General features: G+C 41.2%; 1 protein-coding gene across 3 annotated transcripts; it reads right to left on the bottom strand.

The window, feature by feature from the left end:
- On the bottom strand, positions 1–18,330 carry LOC106612447 (RNA-binding protein FUS-like). Of its 3 annotated transcripts, none has more exons than XM_014213575.3 (16): positions 18,063–18,330; positions 17,248–17,278; positions 15,981–16,017; positions 15,829–15,895; positions 15,650–15,734; positions 15,385–15,494; positions 14,913–15,060; positions 11,603–11,637; positions 11,002–11,034; positions 10,678–10,823; positions 8,109–8,238; positions 7,917–8,024; positions 2,558–2,666; positions 2,322–2,401; positions 2,073–2,211; positions 1–430 (listed from the first exon to the last, which is right to left on the bottom strand). In XM_014213575.3, the coding sequence occupies exons 1-16, from the start codon at positions 18,070–18,072 to the stop codon at positions 391–393; spliced, it is 1,308 nt and encodes a 435-aa protein (XP_014069050.1). In that variant the 5' UTR covers positions 18,073–18,330; the 3' UTR covers positions 1–390. The 3 variants fall into 3 exon arrangements, with proteins under 3 accessions (XP_014069050.1, XP_014069049.1, XP_014069051.1); XM_014213574.2 differs by having other exon boundaries at positions 15,650–15,737; positions 18,063–18,329; XM_014213576.3 differs by lacking the exons at positions 11,603–11,637; positions 14,913–15,060 and having other exon boundaries at positions 15,650–15,737.

The raw sequence follows: 18,330 nt of genomic DNA, 5'->3' as shown, positions 1-18,330 counted from the left end.
TAAGATCAGAACAGTTTAATATCATTTGGAAAAAAGAGAAACCCAAATAAAACTGTTCATTTAAATTTGACAAAACAATGATACGAAGTCTTAGAAGTCTACCTCACGATGCCTGGACCTAGTAGAATCAGGGAAATGAAAACAAACAAAAAAAATGACATTTGACCCTGCCCCCTTCTATACCTACAACCCTGCTTATAAGCACAAAAGTCCTTTCACAGTAGTTGCACATATTTCCCTGACCTCTCGACAAGACAGATCAGAAGCAATACATGTGATGCATTGGTAATGAAAGGTATGCAAATCAAAGTGTAGAACAATCCCCCCCACTCCCTTCCCCCTAACCCAACCCAACCCCTGGGCATTCTGGAATGGTGTCCATGTGAATCCTTAGTATGGCCGGTCTCTTCTGTCTTCTCTATGGTCACCTCTGAGGGAAGGGGGAAAATAGATCCATAGTAAATTATACTGTACCATGAAGCCATCTTAATATAGAAATATCTTACTATTAGAGAACAATCTGATAAAAAAGTAACCCTAATTCAATATTCTACAGTTCTTTCACATCTCAGGTATGCCCTCTCCTGGTCAAACATCTAACTGCATGGGAGGGAAATTAACCTGTTAGGGCTAGAGGGCAGCATTTGCACGTCTGGATAAAAAAAATGTACCCGATTTAATCTGGTTACTAATCCTACCCAGTAACTAGAATATGCATATACTTATTATATATGGATAGAAAACACTCTCAAGTTTCTAAAACTGTTTGAATGGTGTCTGAGTATAACAGAACTCATTTGGCAGGCAAAACCCTGAGACATTTTCTGACAGGAAGTGGATACCTGATGTGTTGTATTACCTTTAAACCTATCCCATTGAAAAACACAGGGGCTGAGGAATATTTTGGCACTTCCTATTGCTTCCACTAGATGTCACCAGCCTTTACAAAGTGTTTTGAGTCTTCTGGAGGGAGATCTGACCGAACAAGAGCCATGGAACGATGATGTCCCATTAGACACCTGGCGCGCGAGTTCATGTTGGGTACCCTCGTTCCAATACGTTATAAAAGAGTATGCATTCGTCCACCTTGAATATTATTCATGTTCTGGTTAAAAAAGGCCCTAATGATTTATGCTATACAACGTTTGACATGTTTGAACGAACGTAAATATATTTTTTCCCCTCGTTCATGACGAGAAGTCCGGCTGGCTTAGATCATGTGCTAACAAGACGGAGATTTTTGGACATAAATGATGAGCTTTTTTGAACAAAACTACATTCGTTATGGACCTGTGATACCTGGAAGTGACATCTGATGAAGAGAATCAAAGGTAATGGATTATTTACATAGTATTTTCGATTTTAGATCTCCCCAACATGACGTCTAGTCTGTATCGCAACGCGTATTTTTCTGGGCGCAGTGCTCAGATTATTGCAAAGTGTGATTTCCCAGTAAGGTTATTTTTAAATCTGGCAAGTTGATTGCGTTCAAGAGATGTAAATCTATAATTCTTTAAATGACAATATAATATTTTACCAATGTTTTCTAATTTTAATTATTTAATTTGTGACGCTGACTTGACTGCCGGTTATTGGAGGGAAACGATTTCCTCAACATCAATGCCATAGTAAAACGCTGTTTTTGGATATAAATATGAACTTGATAGAACTAAAAATGCATGCATTGTCTAACATAATGTCCTAGGAGTGTCATCTGATGGAGATTGTAAAAGGTTAGTGCATCATTTTAGCTGGTTTTATGGTTTTGGTGACCCTGTCTTTGAATTGACAAAACATTACACACAACTCTTGTAAATGTACTGTCCTAACTTACTCTAAATTTATGCTTTCGCCGTAAAACCTTTTTGAAATCGTAAAACGTGGTTAGATTAAGGAGATGTTTATCTTTCAAAGGGTGTAAAATAGTTGTATGTTTGAAAAATTTGAATTTTGACATTTATTTGGATTCAAATTTGCCGCTCTTGAAATGCACCTGCTGTTGATGGAGTGCACCACGGGTGGCACGCTAGCGTCCCACCTAGCCCATAGAGGTTAAGCAGTGATCAATTTACCTTCCTCCCATCTTGTAGCCCCTGTCACCACCATATCCACCTCCGCCATAACCACCGCGGTCACCTCCACGGAATCCCCCACGGCCTCTGTAGCCGCCGCCCCTGTCACCACCATACCCTCGGCCTCCACCGCCACGATCTGCAAACACAAACCAGCCATTAGAGCAAGTTCTCCTACTGAGCAGTAATAGTTTATAGTATGTGGTTAAATGACTCAACATCCCCTATAGTGTAGCCATCCTTACATACCTCCTCCGCTGTCCCCTGGTTTCGGCGTGCCACACTTGTTGCATTCGTATCTACGCGCAAAGTTCATGTTGCCACAAGAACTGAAAAGGAGAGGGGAACATTAGTCAAATCACATTCAAAGATGTAGCCATTCCATATGAGAACAGAATTCAGTGACACACAATGTGCAATGGATGACCCATCAAATTGTTGTAACTGCATCTGTCATGCTTCAAATAAAATATTGCAATAAATACCTGTTAGGACAAGGCCAGTCCCCTCCCTTGATGTCAAAGTTGGGTCCTCCACCACCACCACCACCTCCTCCTCCTCCAAACCCACGTCCACGACCACGGCCGCCAAAACCTAGAGAGCGACAAACACCACTTAACTAAAGTGCAAGGGACAAAGGACCTCTGAAGGCCTAGCTTCAACAAAGGGGTTCCAAAAACATCAGTTCATTGTTTAAAAAGTGTATAAGATATCAAAGTTGTATACAAGCAACTCAGTCCTGACTCCGTCTACAGGTTTTAAAGTATGAACAGCGTTTGTAGCTTAAACCGTGTAAGAGTAGCGTGCTAAAGACTAACTAAAGTCAGCAAAAAAAATTAACGGCCTCTTTTCAGGACCCTGTCTTTCAAAGATAATTCATAAACATCTAAACTTCACTGTAAAGGGTTTAAACATGCTTGTTCAATGAACCATAATGAACATGCACCTGTGGAACGGTCATTAAGACACTAACAGCTTAGATGGTAGGCAATTAAGGTCACAGTTATGACAACTCAGGCCTCTTTAGTGTCCTTTCTACTGACTCTGCCTTTCTACTAAAACACCAAAAGAAAGATGCCCAGGGTCCCTGCTCATCTGCGTGAACGTGCCTTAGGCATGCTGCAAGGAGGCATGAGGACTGCAGATGTGGCCAGGGCAATAAATTACAATGTCCGTACTGTGAGACGCCTAAGACAGTGCTACAGGGAGACAGGACGGGCATCTGATCGTCCTCGCAGTGGCAGACCACGTGTAACAACACCTGTACAGGATCGGTACATCCGAACATCACGTCTGCTGGACCAGACAGGACTGGCAAAAAGTGCTCTTCACTGATGAGTCACGGTTTTGTCTCACCAAGGGTGATGGTCGGATTCGCGTTTATCGTCAAAGGAATGAGCGTTACACCGAGGCCTGTACTCTGGAGCGGGATTGATTTGGAGGTGGAGGGTCCGTCATGGTCTGGGGTGGTGTGTCACAACATCATCGGACTGAGCTTGTCGTCATTGCAGGCAATCAACGCTGTGTGTTACAGGGAAGATATCCTTCTCCCTCATGTGGTACCCTTCCTGCAGGCTCATCATGACATGACCCTCCAGTATGACAATGCCACCAGCCATACTGCTCGTTCTGTGCTTGTTTTCCTGCAGGACAGGAATGTCAGTGTTCTGCCATGGCCAGCGAAGAGCCCGGATCTCAATCCCATTGAGCACGTCTGGGACCTGTTGGATCAGAGGGTGAGGGCTAGGGCCATTGCCCCCCAGAAATGTCCAGGAACTTGCAGGTGCCTTGGTGGAAGAGTGGGGTAACATCTCACAGCAAGAACTGGCAAATCTGGTGCAGTCCATGAGGATGCACTGCAGTACTTAATGCAGCTGGTGGCCACACCAGATAGACTTACTTTTTTGACCCCCCCCCCCCCCCTTTGTTCAGGGACACATTATTCCATTTCTGTTAGTCACATGTTTGTGGAACTTGTTCAGTTTGTGCCTCGGTTGTTGAATCTTATGTTCATACAAATATTTACATGTTAAGTTTACTGAAAATAAACACTTGACAGTGAGAGGTCATTTATTTTTGTTGCTGAGTTTATATAGGAGACACTAAACTACTGCCTTTTGATTTATTTTGACCTTTTCCATGTATGAATGTCATTCAATTAATTTATATGGGCGACTAGCAGGAAGGCACAAATTCTAAATCAAATAGGTAAATGATCCGTGATATGACCATCTTAAAATAAAGAGCAAATGCATCCAATTAATTTGTAGACTCACAAGCTTGATGTAGTCATTGCGTGCTATCAATATGGGACCAAATACTTAACTTTTTACTACTTTAAAACACGTGAATTTGGCCCAATACTTTTGGTCCCCTAAAATGGAGGGACTAATGTACAAAAGTGCTCTAATTTCTAAACTGTTCACTTGATGGGATGAAAATAACCTCAAATTAAGTTTACATGCATACATATACACTGAGTATATCAAACATTAAGAACACATTCCTAATATTGAGTTGTGCACACCCTCCAGTCGGGGCATGGACTCTATAAGGTGGCGAAAGCATTCCACAGGGATGCTGGCCCTTGTTGACTCCAACAGCTATGTCAAGATGGCTGGATATCCTTTGGGTGGTGGACCCTTCTTGATACACACGGGAAACTTGAGCACCAACTGGTGCACCCGGCACCTACTACCATACCCTGTTCAAAGGCACTGTAATATTTTGTCTTAACCATTCACCCTCTGAACGGCACAAATAATCCATGTCTCATGGCTTAAAAATCCTTATTTAACCAGCCCCCCCCCCCCCCCCGTCATCAACACTGACTGAATTGGATTTAACAAGTGAGGGATAAGTGATCAAAGCTTTCACCTGGTCAGTCAGCATTTCAAAATACCCGGGTATATCGCTCAAACCTAGTTCAAGCAAGAGACACAAACCATCTTTCACATGTTCAGGCTATCCTACCCACTGCCCAAATAATTATTTTGAAGCAAGTCACTATTTTTCTTCATGGAAAAAGTCCATCTAGTCTTCTGCATTAAGATAATTTGTCCATTACCTATTAGGGGCGTGCATCTTTCCATTTAGATACATGGGCTCAGATAGTTTCATTTGAAACGATGTGGTGCTCTGTTTGATTAGAGGAACAAATCTATGAGATTCTGTTCGATGCGAATAGATGCGCTAACATTTGTTGCATAAACATTTGTATTTTCTATTCTAAATTCAAATCTGCTGCTGATGGAGCTCAGGTGCTAGATCTGTCAGAACAGACTTTTCTGAGATGTGAATTATGTACAGTGGCAAGAAAAAGTATGTGAACCCGTTGGAATTAGCTGGATTTCTGCATAAATTGGTCCTAACATTTTTATACAGTTTCATGTCTTTATTGAACCCACTGTGCAAACATTCACAGTGCAGGGTGGAAAAAGTATGTGAAGCCTGGGATTTAATAACTGGTTGACCCTCCTTTGGCAGCAATAAATTCAATCAAATGTTTTCTGTAGTTGCGGATCAGACCAGCACAACAGTCAGGAGGAATTTTGGACCATTCCTCTTTACAAAACTGTTTCAGTTCAGAAATATTCTTGGGATGTCTGGTGTGAACTGCTCGAGGTCATGCCAAAGCAATTCAAATCGGGTTGAGGTCAGGACTGACTGGGCCACTCCAGAAAGCGTATTTTCTTCTGTTGAAGCCATTCTTTTGATTTACTTCTGTGTTTCGGGTCGTTGTCCTGTTGCGTCACCCAACTTCTGAGCTTCAATGGCGGACAGAACCTTACATTTTCCTGCAAAATGTCTTGATAAACTAAATAATTCACTTTTCCCGTCGATGATAAGCTGTCCAGGCCCTGAGGAAGAAAAGCAGTCCCAAACCATGATGCTCCCTCCATACTTTACAGTTGGGATGAGGTTTTGATGTTTACATTTACATTTTAGTCATTTAGCAGACGCTCTTATCCAGAGCGACTTACAAATTGGTGCATTCACCTATAATATCCAGTGGAACAACCACTTTACAATAGTGCATCTAAATCTTTTAAGGGGGGGGTTAGAAGGATTACTTTATCCTATCCCAGGTATTCCTTGAAGAGGTGGGGTTTCAGGTGTCTCCGGAAGGTGGTGATTGACTCCGCTGTCCTGGCGTCGTGAGGGAGCTTGTTCCACCATTGGGGTGCCAGAGCAGCGAACAGTTTTGACTGGGCTGAGCGGGAACTGTGCTTCCTCAGAGGTAGGGAGGCGAGCAGGCCAGAGGTGGATGAACGGAGTGCCCTTGTTTGGGTGTAGGGCCTGATCAGAGCCTGAAGGTACGGAGGTGCCGTTCCCCTCACAGCTCCGTAGGCAAGCACCATGGTCTTGTAGCGGATGCGAGCTTCGACTGGAAGCCAGTGGAGAGAGCGGAGGAGCGGGGTGACGTGAGAGAACTTGGGAAGGTTGGTGTACTGTGCCCCCCCCCCCCCCACATAGTTGTGTGTTCCTTCCAAACAACTCAACTGTAGTTTCATCTGTCCACAGAATATTTTGCCAGAAGCGCTGTGGAACATCCAGGTGCTCTTTTGCGAACTTCCGACATGCAGCAATGTTTTTTTTTGGACAGCAGTGGCTTCTTCTGTGGTGTCCTCCCATGAACACCCTTCTTGTTTAGTGTTTTACATATCGTAGACTCGTCAACAGAGATGTTAGCATGTTCCAGAGATTTCTGTAAGTCTTTAGCCGACACTGTGGGATTCTTCTTAACCTCATTGAGCATTCTGCGCTGTGCTCTTGCAGTCATCTTTCCAGGACGGCCACTCCTAGGGAGAGTAGCAATAGTGCTGAACTTCTCCAATCTCGGCTCATTGATTAGACTCCAGGTTAGCTGACTCCTGGCTCCAATTAGCTTTTGGAAACATTAGCCTAGGGGTTCACATACTTTTTACAATCTACACTGTGAATGTTTAAATGATGTATTTTTCTTGTCTATATTGAATACAATAATTTGTGCATTATTAGTTTAAGCACACCGTTTGTCTATTGTTGTGACTGAGATGAAGATCAGATCAAATTTTATGACAAATGTATGCAGAAATTCAGGTAATTCCAAAGGGTGCACATACTTTTTCTTGCCACAGTATATGTGTATGGTGTATGTACACACCGGAGCTGAGCCATAGGGGAGACTGGGCATCTACCACACCTCATAATGGGGTGGGGGTAATGTATGCTTTTTGACCCCCCCACTTAGGATCTCCACTCACCATCACCCACTAATTATCTAGTCATTTCTGCAAATAAGTGTTTGAGTTTATGTATCAATATTTACATTTAAAAATTAACTTTTCAGGGAGGTTCTCTTCTCCTCCAGGCCGAGTCGACCATGTTGTGCGGCTCGCAAAAGTGATTGCTGTCCTTGTATAGAATTGATCAACTTTACTCTGTATATCTAAAAATGACTAAATTCACTTAAATTTAAAGCAAAAAATAAAAATAAAAAAAACTATCAAAACTATTGCTGATGGGGAACCTGAAAAAAGGTCTGAGCACGGCCCTGGTTGTCACTCAACTAATAAAGCCTAATATTGCACAATCTATTTCTACAAGCATTTAAATGCTGAAGATGCGCAAAAATCAGGAATAGACCCATCACCCCTTAGAGTTTTACTGCCCTATTCATGTTACATTTGGGGTCCCTACGGACTGATGCACTCATATCGTAAACCAGATTCCGATTTTTAAAATCAATGGATTTAAAGGGCATTTTTAGCACAAAGATAATCTTGTGTTTTTGGCGAACTCACCCACAGGCAGTTGCAGCAACATTTGAATGTTTGTCAACCAAAAGTGAATGAAACATACCTCCTCCTCCTCTTCCTCCCCCTCCTCCTGCACCACCACCCCTCTGCGTGAACTCAGCTCTTCGGGTGGCAAAAGACACTTTGAGGGGTTTCCCTTGGAATTCTTTGCCTAGAAGAAAATGGACATAGATTAGAATGGAACAGAAGAACTGTAGACAGCATACGAGCACGGGAAGAGAGAGTACACCCTTACCGTCAAACCACTCAATGGCCGCTTTGGCGGAAGGTGGATCATCAAATGAGACAGTGGCCTCTCCCTTCAGTCTTCCAGTAGCCTTGTCAGAGTACAGGTTGATCATGGGCAAGCCAGTCTTCTTGTTCAACTATCAAAACAGGACACAAAGATTAACACGGTGACACACAAATCTGGATAGCCATTATGACTGGGAATTGCCAGGGACCTCACAATAAATGATTGCGATACTTAGGCGCAAATACAATATGTATCGCGATTTGATACTGTGATTTTATTGCGAGTAAGGAAATGTATTGTTAAAAAAGGATTGTTACTCCTATTGATGAGATGATTTAATGACTTTATCAAGGGGAAAACACGAGCTGTTTCAGATTTGAATCACAATATCCTTAAAATGCTAATAATATTTGGAGATAATCTTAGGAACCCATGGCAGGTTGAATTACAGGTGCAGATATCAGATAGTTGAATTACAGATAGTTGAATTACAGGTGCAGATATCAGATAGTTGAATTACAGATAGTTGAATTACAGGTGCAGATATCAGATAGTTGAATTACAGATAGTTGAATTACAGGTGCAGATATCAGATAGTTGAATTACAGATAGTTGAATTACAGGTGCAGATATCAGATAGTTGAATTACAGATAGTTGAATTACAGGTGCAGATATCAGATAGTTGAATTACAGATAGTTGAATTACAGGTGCAGATATCAGATAGTTGAATTACAGATAGTTGAATTACAGGTGCAGATATCAGATAGTTGAATTACAGATAGTTGAATTACAGGTGCAGATATCAGATAGTTGAATTACAGATAGTTGAATTACAGGTGCAGATATCAGATAGTTGAATTACAGATAGTTGAATTACAGGTGCAGATATCAGATAGTTGAATTACAGATAGTTGAATTACAGGTGCAGATATCAGATAGTTGAATTACAGATAGTTGAATTACAGGTGCAGATATCAGATAGTTGAATTACAGATAGTTGAATTACAGGTGCAGATATCAGATAGTTGAATTACAGATAGTTGAATTACAGGTGCAGATATCAGATAGTTGAATTACAGATAGTTGAATTACAGGTGCAGATATCAGATAGTTGAATTACAGATAGTTGAATTACAGGTGCAGATATCAGATAGTTGAATTACAGATAGTTGAATTACAGGTGCAGATATCAGATAGTTGAATTACAGATAGTTGAATTACAGGTGCAGATATCAGATAGTTGAATTACAGATAGTTGAATTACAGGTGCAGATATCAGATAGTTGAATTACAGATAGTTGAATTACAGGTGCAGATATCAGATAGTTGAATTACAGATAGTTGAATTACAGGTGCAGATATCAGATAGTTGAATTACAGATAGTTGAATTACAGGTGCAGATATCAGATAGTTGAATTACAGGTGCAGATATCAGATAGTTGAATTACAGGTGCAGATATCAGATAGTTGAATTACAGGTGCAGATATCAGATAGTTGAATTACAGATAGTTGAATTACAGGTGCAGATATCAGATAGTTGAATTACAGATAGTTGAATTACAGGTGCAGATATCAGATAGTTGAATTACAGATAGTTGAATTACAGGTGCAGATATCAGGTGCAGATTACAGGTGCAGATATCTGCCATTTCTTGAAACCTGGTCTTAAACCATGTAGCCAACACTTAAGTCTTGTGTTTTGCCCTAAATGAAAGTGTTCTCAATTACACATTTTTCTAGATAAATGTAGACGTAATGACTGTTCTAATTAATAGGTGTCTATGTGGATAGTCTAGTAAAAATGTAAACTGCAGTCTTAATTCTGAATAATTAAATTACTAGATACTATGTAGTAGTCTAGCTTACTGTAGGCTATTTGGAATATGAAACTAGGCCTATGAGCTTGTTTCAGATAACCATCCCTGACCAAATCCATCAAGTTATGTCTGACCACTAGGTCTGACCACTAGGCTACCATTCATTCAACATGCCTTGTCATGGGTAAACTGACTATGATCACATCATTAGCAGCCTAATGTTGATACAGTTATATCAAGAGGGCAGACCAATAACTGATTAATTAACATAGGCCTACTAATCTACAGTAACAACTTTATGTAAAGGATGGTATTTGCAGAACAGCTCTCTGCCATGTCCGTTTCCATTGACGCAGCGACGTGCGCTGAACTACTGCACGTTTCCTTGCTCGTCAATGCGCTCACGTCTACTACCTTTGTTGAAAAGTGTTCTCACTTAGTTGACTAAAATCTGTCGCTAACTACCTTTGTCGTAATGACACCTTAACTAAGGAGCCAACTTCAGACGGTTGAGTCAAAAACCACAATGTGCCAATTGTAGCCCATTTTAGGGGTGTTTTTCTGTACCAGCGTACTTTGACCTCAAATTGTGTGCATGGTACTCAAAATATCTGCAAGTTGGCAGGTCTGATACGGTCCAAAATAATATTGCGATATTTAACTAAACATTTATACCCCCCCACTTGTACCCAATGCAAGTGAATAGGGAGAAGCAGTCCCCGTCTAGAAACAATCCCTACAGCCATACCTTAATGATCCCAATCTGTTTGAAGTAGTTGCCCACTTCATCACTTGTGACATCTTCCCCCAGTCCCTGGACAAAGATGGTGTTGTTGTCAGAGTTGTCCTGCTCCCCACCGCTGCCGCTACCTTGGCTACCGCCGCTGCCTCCAGCTGGGGACAAACAACGAGGTACTAATCAGCAGACGCATCACTTGAACCAGCCTGTTGTTCTGTGGCATTTGCTTGTGAGAGACTAGAAGTCAGTGTTAGTCTGGTATGATTGCAGGATGAGTCAAACCCTAGATAGAATTTCAGGGCAACAAGAAGCAAACAAGCATGTGCAACTCACTTGGTTCATCCCTTGAGCCGTAGTCTCGAGGACCTGAAACACAACAAATGGGAAAGGTGGGGAAAGCCATGAGAATCTGCACTTCGGACACAACACAACTGCATTCAACATCCACACAAACAAGAATTTGTCAACTCTCTACCAATACAGTGTATGCATGAGGCTACTTTAAAACATAAAATAAGGCAGTTTACAGCTTTCTGCTGCAGTGTTGAGACGGTTGCATCATATATATCTCAACACCTTCCAACATGGGCAGAAATGTTTGAGTTTAGAAGAAATAAAAAAATATAAAAAAATCCAGTTTCTAGCCAGTTTCCTTCTTCGCCACAGCACATCTCATCTTCTGTCATTTACATTCAACATTGTCCTCATGCAACAATACCATTATGTATAAACTTCAGGTTTCACGTGCTAAAAGACCTAAAGAGCATTTATGAGAAAATCCCATCACTAAGAACAATAGGTGGAGGCCCTTGAGGTTTGGACAAGAAAATGGTGGCATTCAGTTTGTTTTGCTTTCTTTCTGACTCCCGTTTTTATCTTTGCTAATCAACCTTTTTCCTCCCCAACCGAGACAGTTCTGATGCTCGTCACTTACCACCGTAATTTTTGTAGCCACCACGGTCACCACCTCTGCAGAGGAAAAATTGTAGATATGATGGGTTTCCTTTGTCCCAACAGAGCTCAAAGCTCCCCTACATCCCCATCAGTATGCACTCCTGCCATGGTGTGCGACTATCGTGGAAATGTCTTCCCACTCACATGGGAAAGTGTTATTCTTGGATGTTTTAAGATCAAATGGACAAAACTAAGCAGAACTCCCACTATGTACAAGTAGGTTCTGATGAGTGAAGAGGCTCTGATGGCTAATGTGTAAATTTAGATTGCTACAAGACCAGATTAGTTACAGCATTCAGTTGGCTAACATTTTTTTGATAAAAGTTACTGATAGGTCGAAATGGTTTGAATAGTTGTGGCACTCGACAAGTCGAGTGTTCTTCCATTGAGTGCTTATATGAGCTCCATTAGCTGAGGTCCAAGTTTTATTTCATTCACTGAAACCTGTAGTATAAAATGTAGATCCAAAGTTAACACAATACAAATGTCTCCATGTCAAATATACAACACTTAAATGAAACCTGTTGATGTACAGCAGCTTACAATGTTCCTTGGGTTTAACTTGTGAAAATCAGGTCACTTCAAGAACAGATCACTCTGGGGCATTGTTTAAACCGTTCATGGGGCGGTTCTCAAAGCAACAAGGGGAGGGGGGGGGGGGGGGGGGGAGGGGGGAGCAAATACAATCCTCACTCCTAGAGGCCAGCTAGACTATAGTCTTAACTGTGCACAAAAATCAGCCAATGAATGGTTTTCATTAGGAAATAGCACTCATAATAACAGCCAGCAGGCATCGTAGCAGATAGATCTTAGATTGAGGCCACATTTGATATACATGTGTTGAAGCATTCCAACCTGCCTCTGATGTCTATTACTTGTCAGGGACCATGTAAAATGAAATCTAGATTGTCAGCCATTTTTAGAATGTGACAGTACTGCAGCAGAACTACTGTACGCGTTATTCAATGCCATTACTAAAGTGGTTGTTAAAAGCTACCAGTTACAAATAATGTCTCAATTTCAAATGATGGCCAAGATCTATACTTGCTTGTCAAATACAAAACATTTTTTCAGAACTGACCCCTGTAGATTGCAAGGTGAACCGATTTCTAGCAAGTGAATGTCCTGACTATGTTCAACAGCCTTGTTAATGAAGATGTAAAAAAGCTGGGGTCTACAGGATCCTTGGATGGTGAAGTGACTTAATCCTCAAAAACCCTATGTAATTCATAAAGGTGAACAGATTCCACTTAACTCCTTGCACCACAGGTGTCAGTAGCAGACAACCCACCATGTCATCTGTCCCACAAGCCTTTTGAGCTTCTCATTTATTGCCATTTGCTAGCAAGGCCATAATCAGCTAGAATATTGCATGCATATTTATGGTTGAGATGGAATACAAGTTATTGCCTCACAGGTCATTGAAACCATAGAAATAGAATTCAAATTGTATGAGTGAACCCTCAAGGTGAAACATAGCACATCTAGGGCTGGGCGATATCGACTTAAGTTTTAACGCGCTGTTCCAAACGCCCGTATAGCAAGATTTAAGGTTTACAGTTTTTGTTAGTTTTTGAGCATTCTGTGTCTTTTTTTGGCTCGTCTCCGGTCATATGGACACCGAAAAGCTTAACTTCTTGTCTATTACAGTAAAATAATGTCTCTTTATGTCTCAACTCCCAAAATGTAGAACAGACCCTATTAAAACAAGAGTATGAATGAACATGTTGTGGAAAATAAATGCTCAGTTTGTCATGCACGGCATTGCGGTACCGCTAGCATAATTTTCGCCACAGACATGTGTCGCTGTCTGGTCCGTTTCATAAATGTGCTATGAGCATAAAAATAAATGTATAAAGGAATTGGCAACTTGCTCTAATTGAGAAATAAGCATCTTATTCAGGTAGGACACTTGACTTCAATATCTAAACAAAGTGAACAGGCAGGCTGTTGTTCCAACAGTTGGGTCTATTCATAACAGTGCAACTGTTGTACCTTGTTAGCAAGAAAATAGATCAAAGTTGGCTAAACTTGAAATATAAAGATCAGTTGGCTACTCACTAGCACTTGAGAGATTGAACCCTGTGCTTATTTTCTATAATGCATGTTACAAGAAGTTGGTCATTATTAGTAGATGTGCATGGTTATTGTTAAATTTGTAACAGAAGTTGCATTTTTCATAGACAGTCTTTAAAGCCAGATCTGTGTTTATTGCACAAAAAGCAGGTTAAACTATTTTGATAAAATAATTAGTGGGTCTTATGGTTATAGTGGGTCCAGGTCATCTATAAGTCTTTGCTAAGTAAAGCACTGACTTATCTCAGCTCACTGGTCACCATAGCAACACCCACCCGTAGCACTTGCTCCAGCAGTTATATTTCACTGGTCATCCCCTAAGCCAACACCTGCTTTGGCCGCCTTTCCTTCTAGTTCTCTGCTGCCAATGACTGGAACGAATTGCAAAAACATTTTTACTAAAAAAAAAAATCCACTGAAGCTGGAGACATATCTCCCTCTCTAACTTTAAGCATCAGCTGTCAGAGCAGCTTACCGATCACTGTACCTGTACACAGCCCATCTGTAAATAGCCCACCCAACTACCTCATCCCCATATTGTTATTTATTTTTGCTCTTTCGCACCCCAGTAGCTTTACTTGCATGTCTATCACTCGAGTGTAAATGCCAAATTGTAATTATTTCATCACTATGGCCTTACCTCCCTAACCTTACTACATGTGCACACACTGTACATACGTTTTTCTACTGTGTTATTGACTGTACGTTTGTTTAGCCCATGTGTAACTGTTGTTTTTGTCACACTGCTTTGCAGTTCATTTACAGTTGTAAATGAAAACTTGTTCTCAACTGGCCTACCTGGTTAAATAAAGGTGAAAAAATAAATAAACAATTGTTGTGGAAGGCTTATATTAGGCCTAGGTATAATTTGACATGCCCTGAAATCATTAGATTATTCCCGACTGTTTGAAATGCAGTGTATTGCCTTTTAATTGCACAACAAAGCTTATTTAGATAACTTATCAAAAATGAAGATGTAATATTGTGACTCAAATTTAAATATGATTTTTAGGCCATATCGCCCAGCCCTAAGCCCATCCCAGGTGAAAATAGCAGGGTGGGGTGGGGGGTGAGGAGGTATTAGTCAATGTGGATGAGGTATGGGGTGATGGATCAGAATGGTGAGGTGGTATCATGCATTGCATTGGAAGGAACATCTACCTGGCATGGGTGTTGCAGAAGTACCTTGCGGGTGGTCACGCTCTGGAACTTACCCCATACCGGATGGAGGGCCGCCTCTTCCACCCCTGTCGTATCCCCCACGCTCGTACCCACCACGCCCTCGGCCTCTATACCCGTCAGAAGAGCCCCTGTCTGAGCCCCCATCATCTCCACCATACCTCCTGCCCTGACCGCCTTCACCTGGGGCAAAACATAGGCACACAAGCCCTTTGAGTTATGTGGCTGTTGTCTTTCTTTGAAGACGTTTTTATTTCCTGTTTTATATGGCACTTTGTTTTATATGTACGAGATCCTTCTGCAATGAAAAGTTATTTAGTATTTTTATTAGAGGCATTCAGCCATACTTAAACAGTCCAGTCTTGGCCAAAGATGGCTATGAATCGCTGACCCTCCCTCTCAAATAAACAGGAAAAAAGGTATATAGAGATTTGCAGGCCATCTGGACACTTGATCAATAAAAAAAGATTAGTGCCATGTAATATATAAATGGATACAATAACTAACCTTCACTTCGACCTCTGTAGCCACCTTGAGCTTGTCCATAAGAGCCACCACCAGCGGCGCCACCGTAGGAACTCGGCTGACTGTATGAGGACTTGTCAGCGCCACCATACCTTGAGAAGTTCTCACAACAATTATTCTCTTGAGACACCAACAAAGTGTTTAAGAATTATTAAAAAGGTAACATTTGCAATGATATTAGACCACTAGAAAGGTAAAGTATGTAACTGCAAGCAATACTAGTTTAATGTAGTGCCAGTGGCCTTACCCAGCAGCGGAATCCGAGCCTTGTTGCCCAAAGCCATCATAAGGCTGGCCATAACTTGCCGCCTGTGTTGTTTGGCCATAACTCTCTGCTGGAAAAACAAAAAAGAAATGTTAGGTATTAAAAACGGCAACTCCTAGAACTCAAATAATTTCCCATGACTCTATATAAGTTTTACATACCAGACTGTCCATAGCCAGCGTAACTCTGTCCACCATACGAGCCACTTCCATTTCCTTGACCGTAGGCCTGCAATAAGCATTGAACTGTCATATGAACAAAATTGTGATGAAATAACATAGGAAATAGTGAGAAATTGAGGGGCCACACATACCTGCCCGCTCTGCTGAGCAGGAGGATAAGTTCCATAGCTGTGGGAGGGAGAGGTAAAGTTAGATATCTTAAAGACATTCTCCAGTACTTTTGTATACTTTTTAGCCAGTAGTTCTGAAAGTAGCACTCACGAGTCAAAAGTGATGACCGAAAATGTACGTACTACGTCACATATGTGCACCACGTCATTGCTCCAATGAGGTTCTGCTGTCTCCACTGAGCCGTTGGGCCCACCCGGCAACCTCATTGGATAACGCTGGGCAGGCCTCTTGCTAGCTGCCACTCAAATGACAAGGGCTGAAGCTCATTGGCTAGAACTAGAATTGCTAAGGGGCTGGCCCACATGGGGGGGAAATGTATGAAAATGGCGCAGCACAGCTTCAAGAAAACAGTTTGTTTCAAACTAGGGATTTCGTGGCTAATTGAGGTAAGACAATTCTTCTGCTCATAGATCATGAGCACCATGATCATGAGCACCATCCCAAAGCGGGAGGTAAAAAAAAAAATGCTTTTAGTCACCAAAGTACCGGAACATGTCTTTAATGTAAGGTAAACACCCCAACAACTGATTTGGAAGTTTATTTCTAAAGCACAACGTCAGATGTCAACTTACGGTTAAATTCATTAAACGTCCTAGCAACAAACTCGGCCATAACTTATCTTTGGGACAGATCTTGAGTCTATTTGTTGGACTCTCGGAGTTGTGCATCATTCTGGTGGCTGGCCATGGAAAATAACCCTACCACAATATAGCCGGCTTCACAAAAAATACAAATAAATACCCTGTCAACAAATACCCTGTCAACAACGGCATATGTGTGCCATTAGACCACACACTTCATTCAAGACTTCCTACCACTATCTAGACAGCAGGAATATGGTGGGGTTCATCTGGTAAGGAGAGTTCCTAGATATTATACATCTGCCTTTGTTGACAGGAAACCGTTTTTTGTGTAGCAAGCTATATTTTGGTAGTCCCCCTTTCTGTCACCGCCCACCAATACGATTCACAATTCCCGGAGTCCAACCAATAGACTTCAGATGTGCGCTGAAGCCAGGATAACTGTGGATATGCCTACAATCAATTAGTTAACCCGTCAAAACCATAACAATACATTAGACATGTGAAGTGAATCAAGCATTGTGTGGCTAATTGGATAGTTTAGAAATGGTATAATCGCTAAAGAGTGGTAACTAAATAGATACGTTTCATTGCAACTTGAAAGCAACATTGAGTAGCTAACGTATTCATTGTGATATCACGTTACCTTGGAGCGCCAGGCTGACCGTAGCCCGAATCTGTGAACGAGAAGGATATGGGTGAACGGGTGGCAAAATTGCTACAACTAACGTTAGCTAGCTAGCCAATGAGCTATCTGTTAGTTAGCCATTGAACAAGTCACATAATACGAATGTTAGCAAAGATTTTCGTATCAACCCGGACGTAAACCTGTAGTTAATTTATCTTGCTGGATTACTTTAGTTTATATTGATATCAAGTAAACTTAGCTAGCATGGTAAGCTGTGACAACGTTAGATGGGAACAACAGTACGTTATCATAAAGAATGCAGTGCAAGTCAGTATGAAATGTATATAAATACACGGTGAAAATAGCAGGCCTTGGATAGCTAGCTAACGTTACACAGCTAACATTGCATAGCTAGCTAACTACCGTAGCCAATAATATACATGTTTCTCGTTGACTAGCTAACAACGTTAGCTTGCTAGTTAGCGCGGTACTAACAGGACCACGCTGCGTGACAAAAATGGCGGTCAATTCTCATCTACAAGAGAAACGAAACAATAAGAAATATGGTTGAGCGAGTCAAAATAACAAAGTATGTTTACAGAAAGCGGCATACGTTATAATAATAATACTTTTTTAAAAAGAGGTAATAAACTCGCCAACAAACTATGGCTAGTGTTTATTCTGATGGTCGCGCCTGAAAGCTTGCTAAACTAACGTTAGCTCGCTAACTGAGACCATCCGTCTTAGCGGTTTCATTTAACATTTTATAACAAATGTGACACAAAAACATGATATTGAACAAATCACGTACAATTAGTTCACAATAAACTTACCGGAGGCCATTCTCTTATCTAAAAAAAATTCGATGAATCACTTTTCAACAAATTAAAATCCCAGTAACATCAGCGCACAGCCGCACACACACTGCGGCAATTATGAACTCTGACCTGCTGCTGGGTTGAACCAACTTCTGTGTAATAACAAAAAATGTCTTACGCATAATAATTTGAAACCAAGTACCCTTCAAAACATGTGAGTTGAATATAGCTATGTTCGTATTGAATACATGTGTCAAACATCTAGTGACACGGCACATTAACA

This window comes from Salmo salar, chromosome 09 (genome assembly GCF_965601325.2).
Source record: "Salmo salar chromosome 09, fSalSal1, whole genome shotgun sequence".
NCBI lineage: Eukaryota > Metazoa > Chordata > Actinopteri > Salmoniformes > Salmonidae > Salmo > Salmo salar.
Note: the sequence above shows the minus strand (reverse complement) of the source record. Positions and strands in the feature narration are given on the sequence as shown.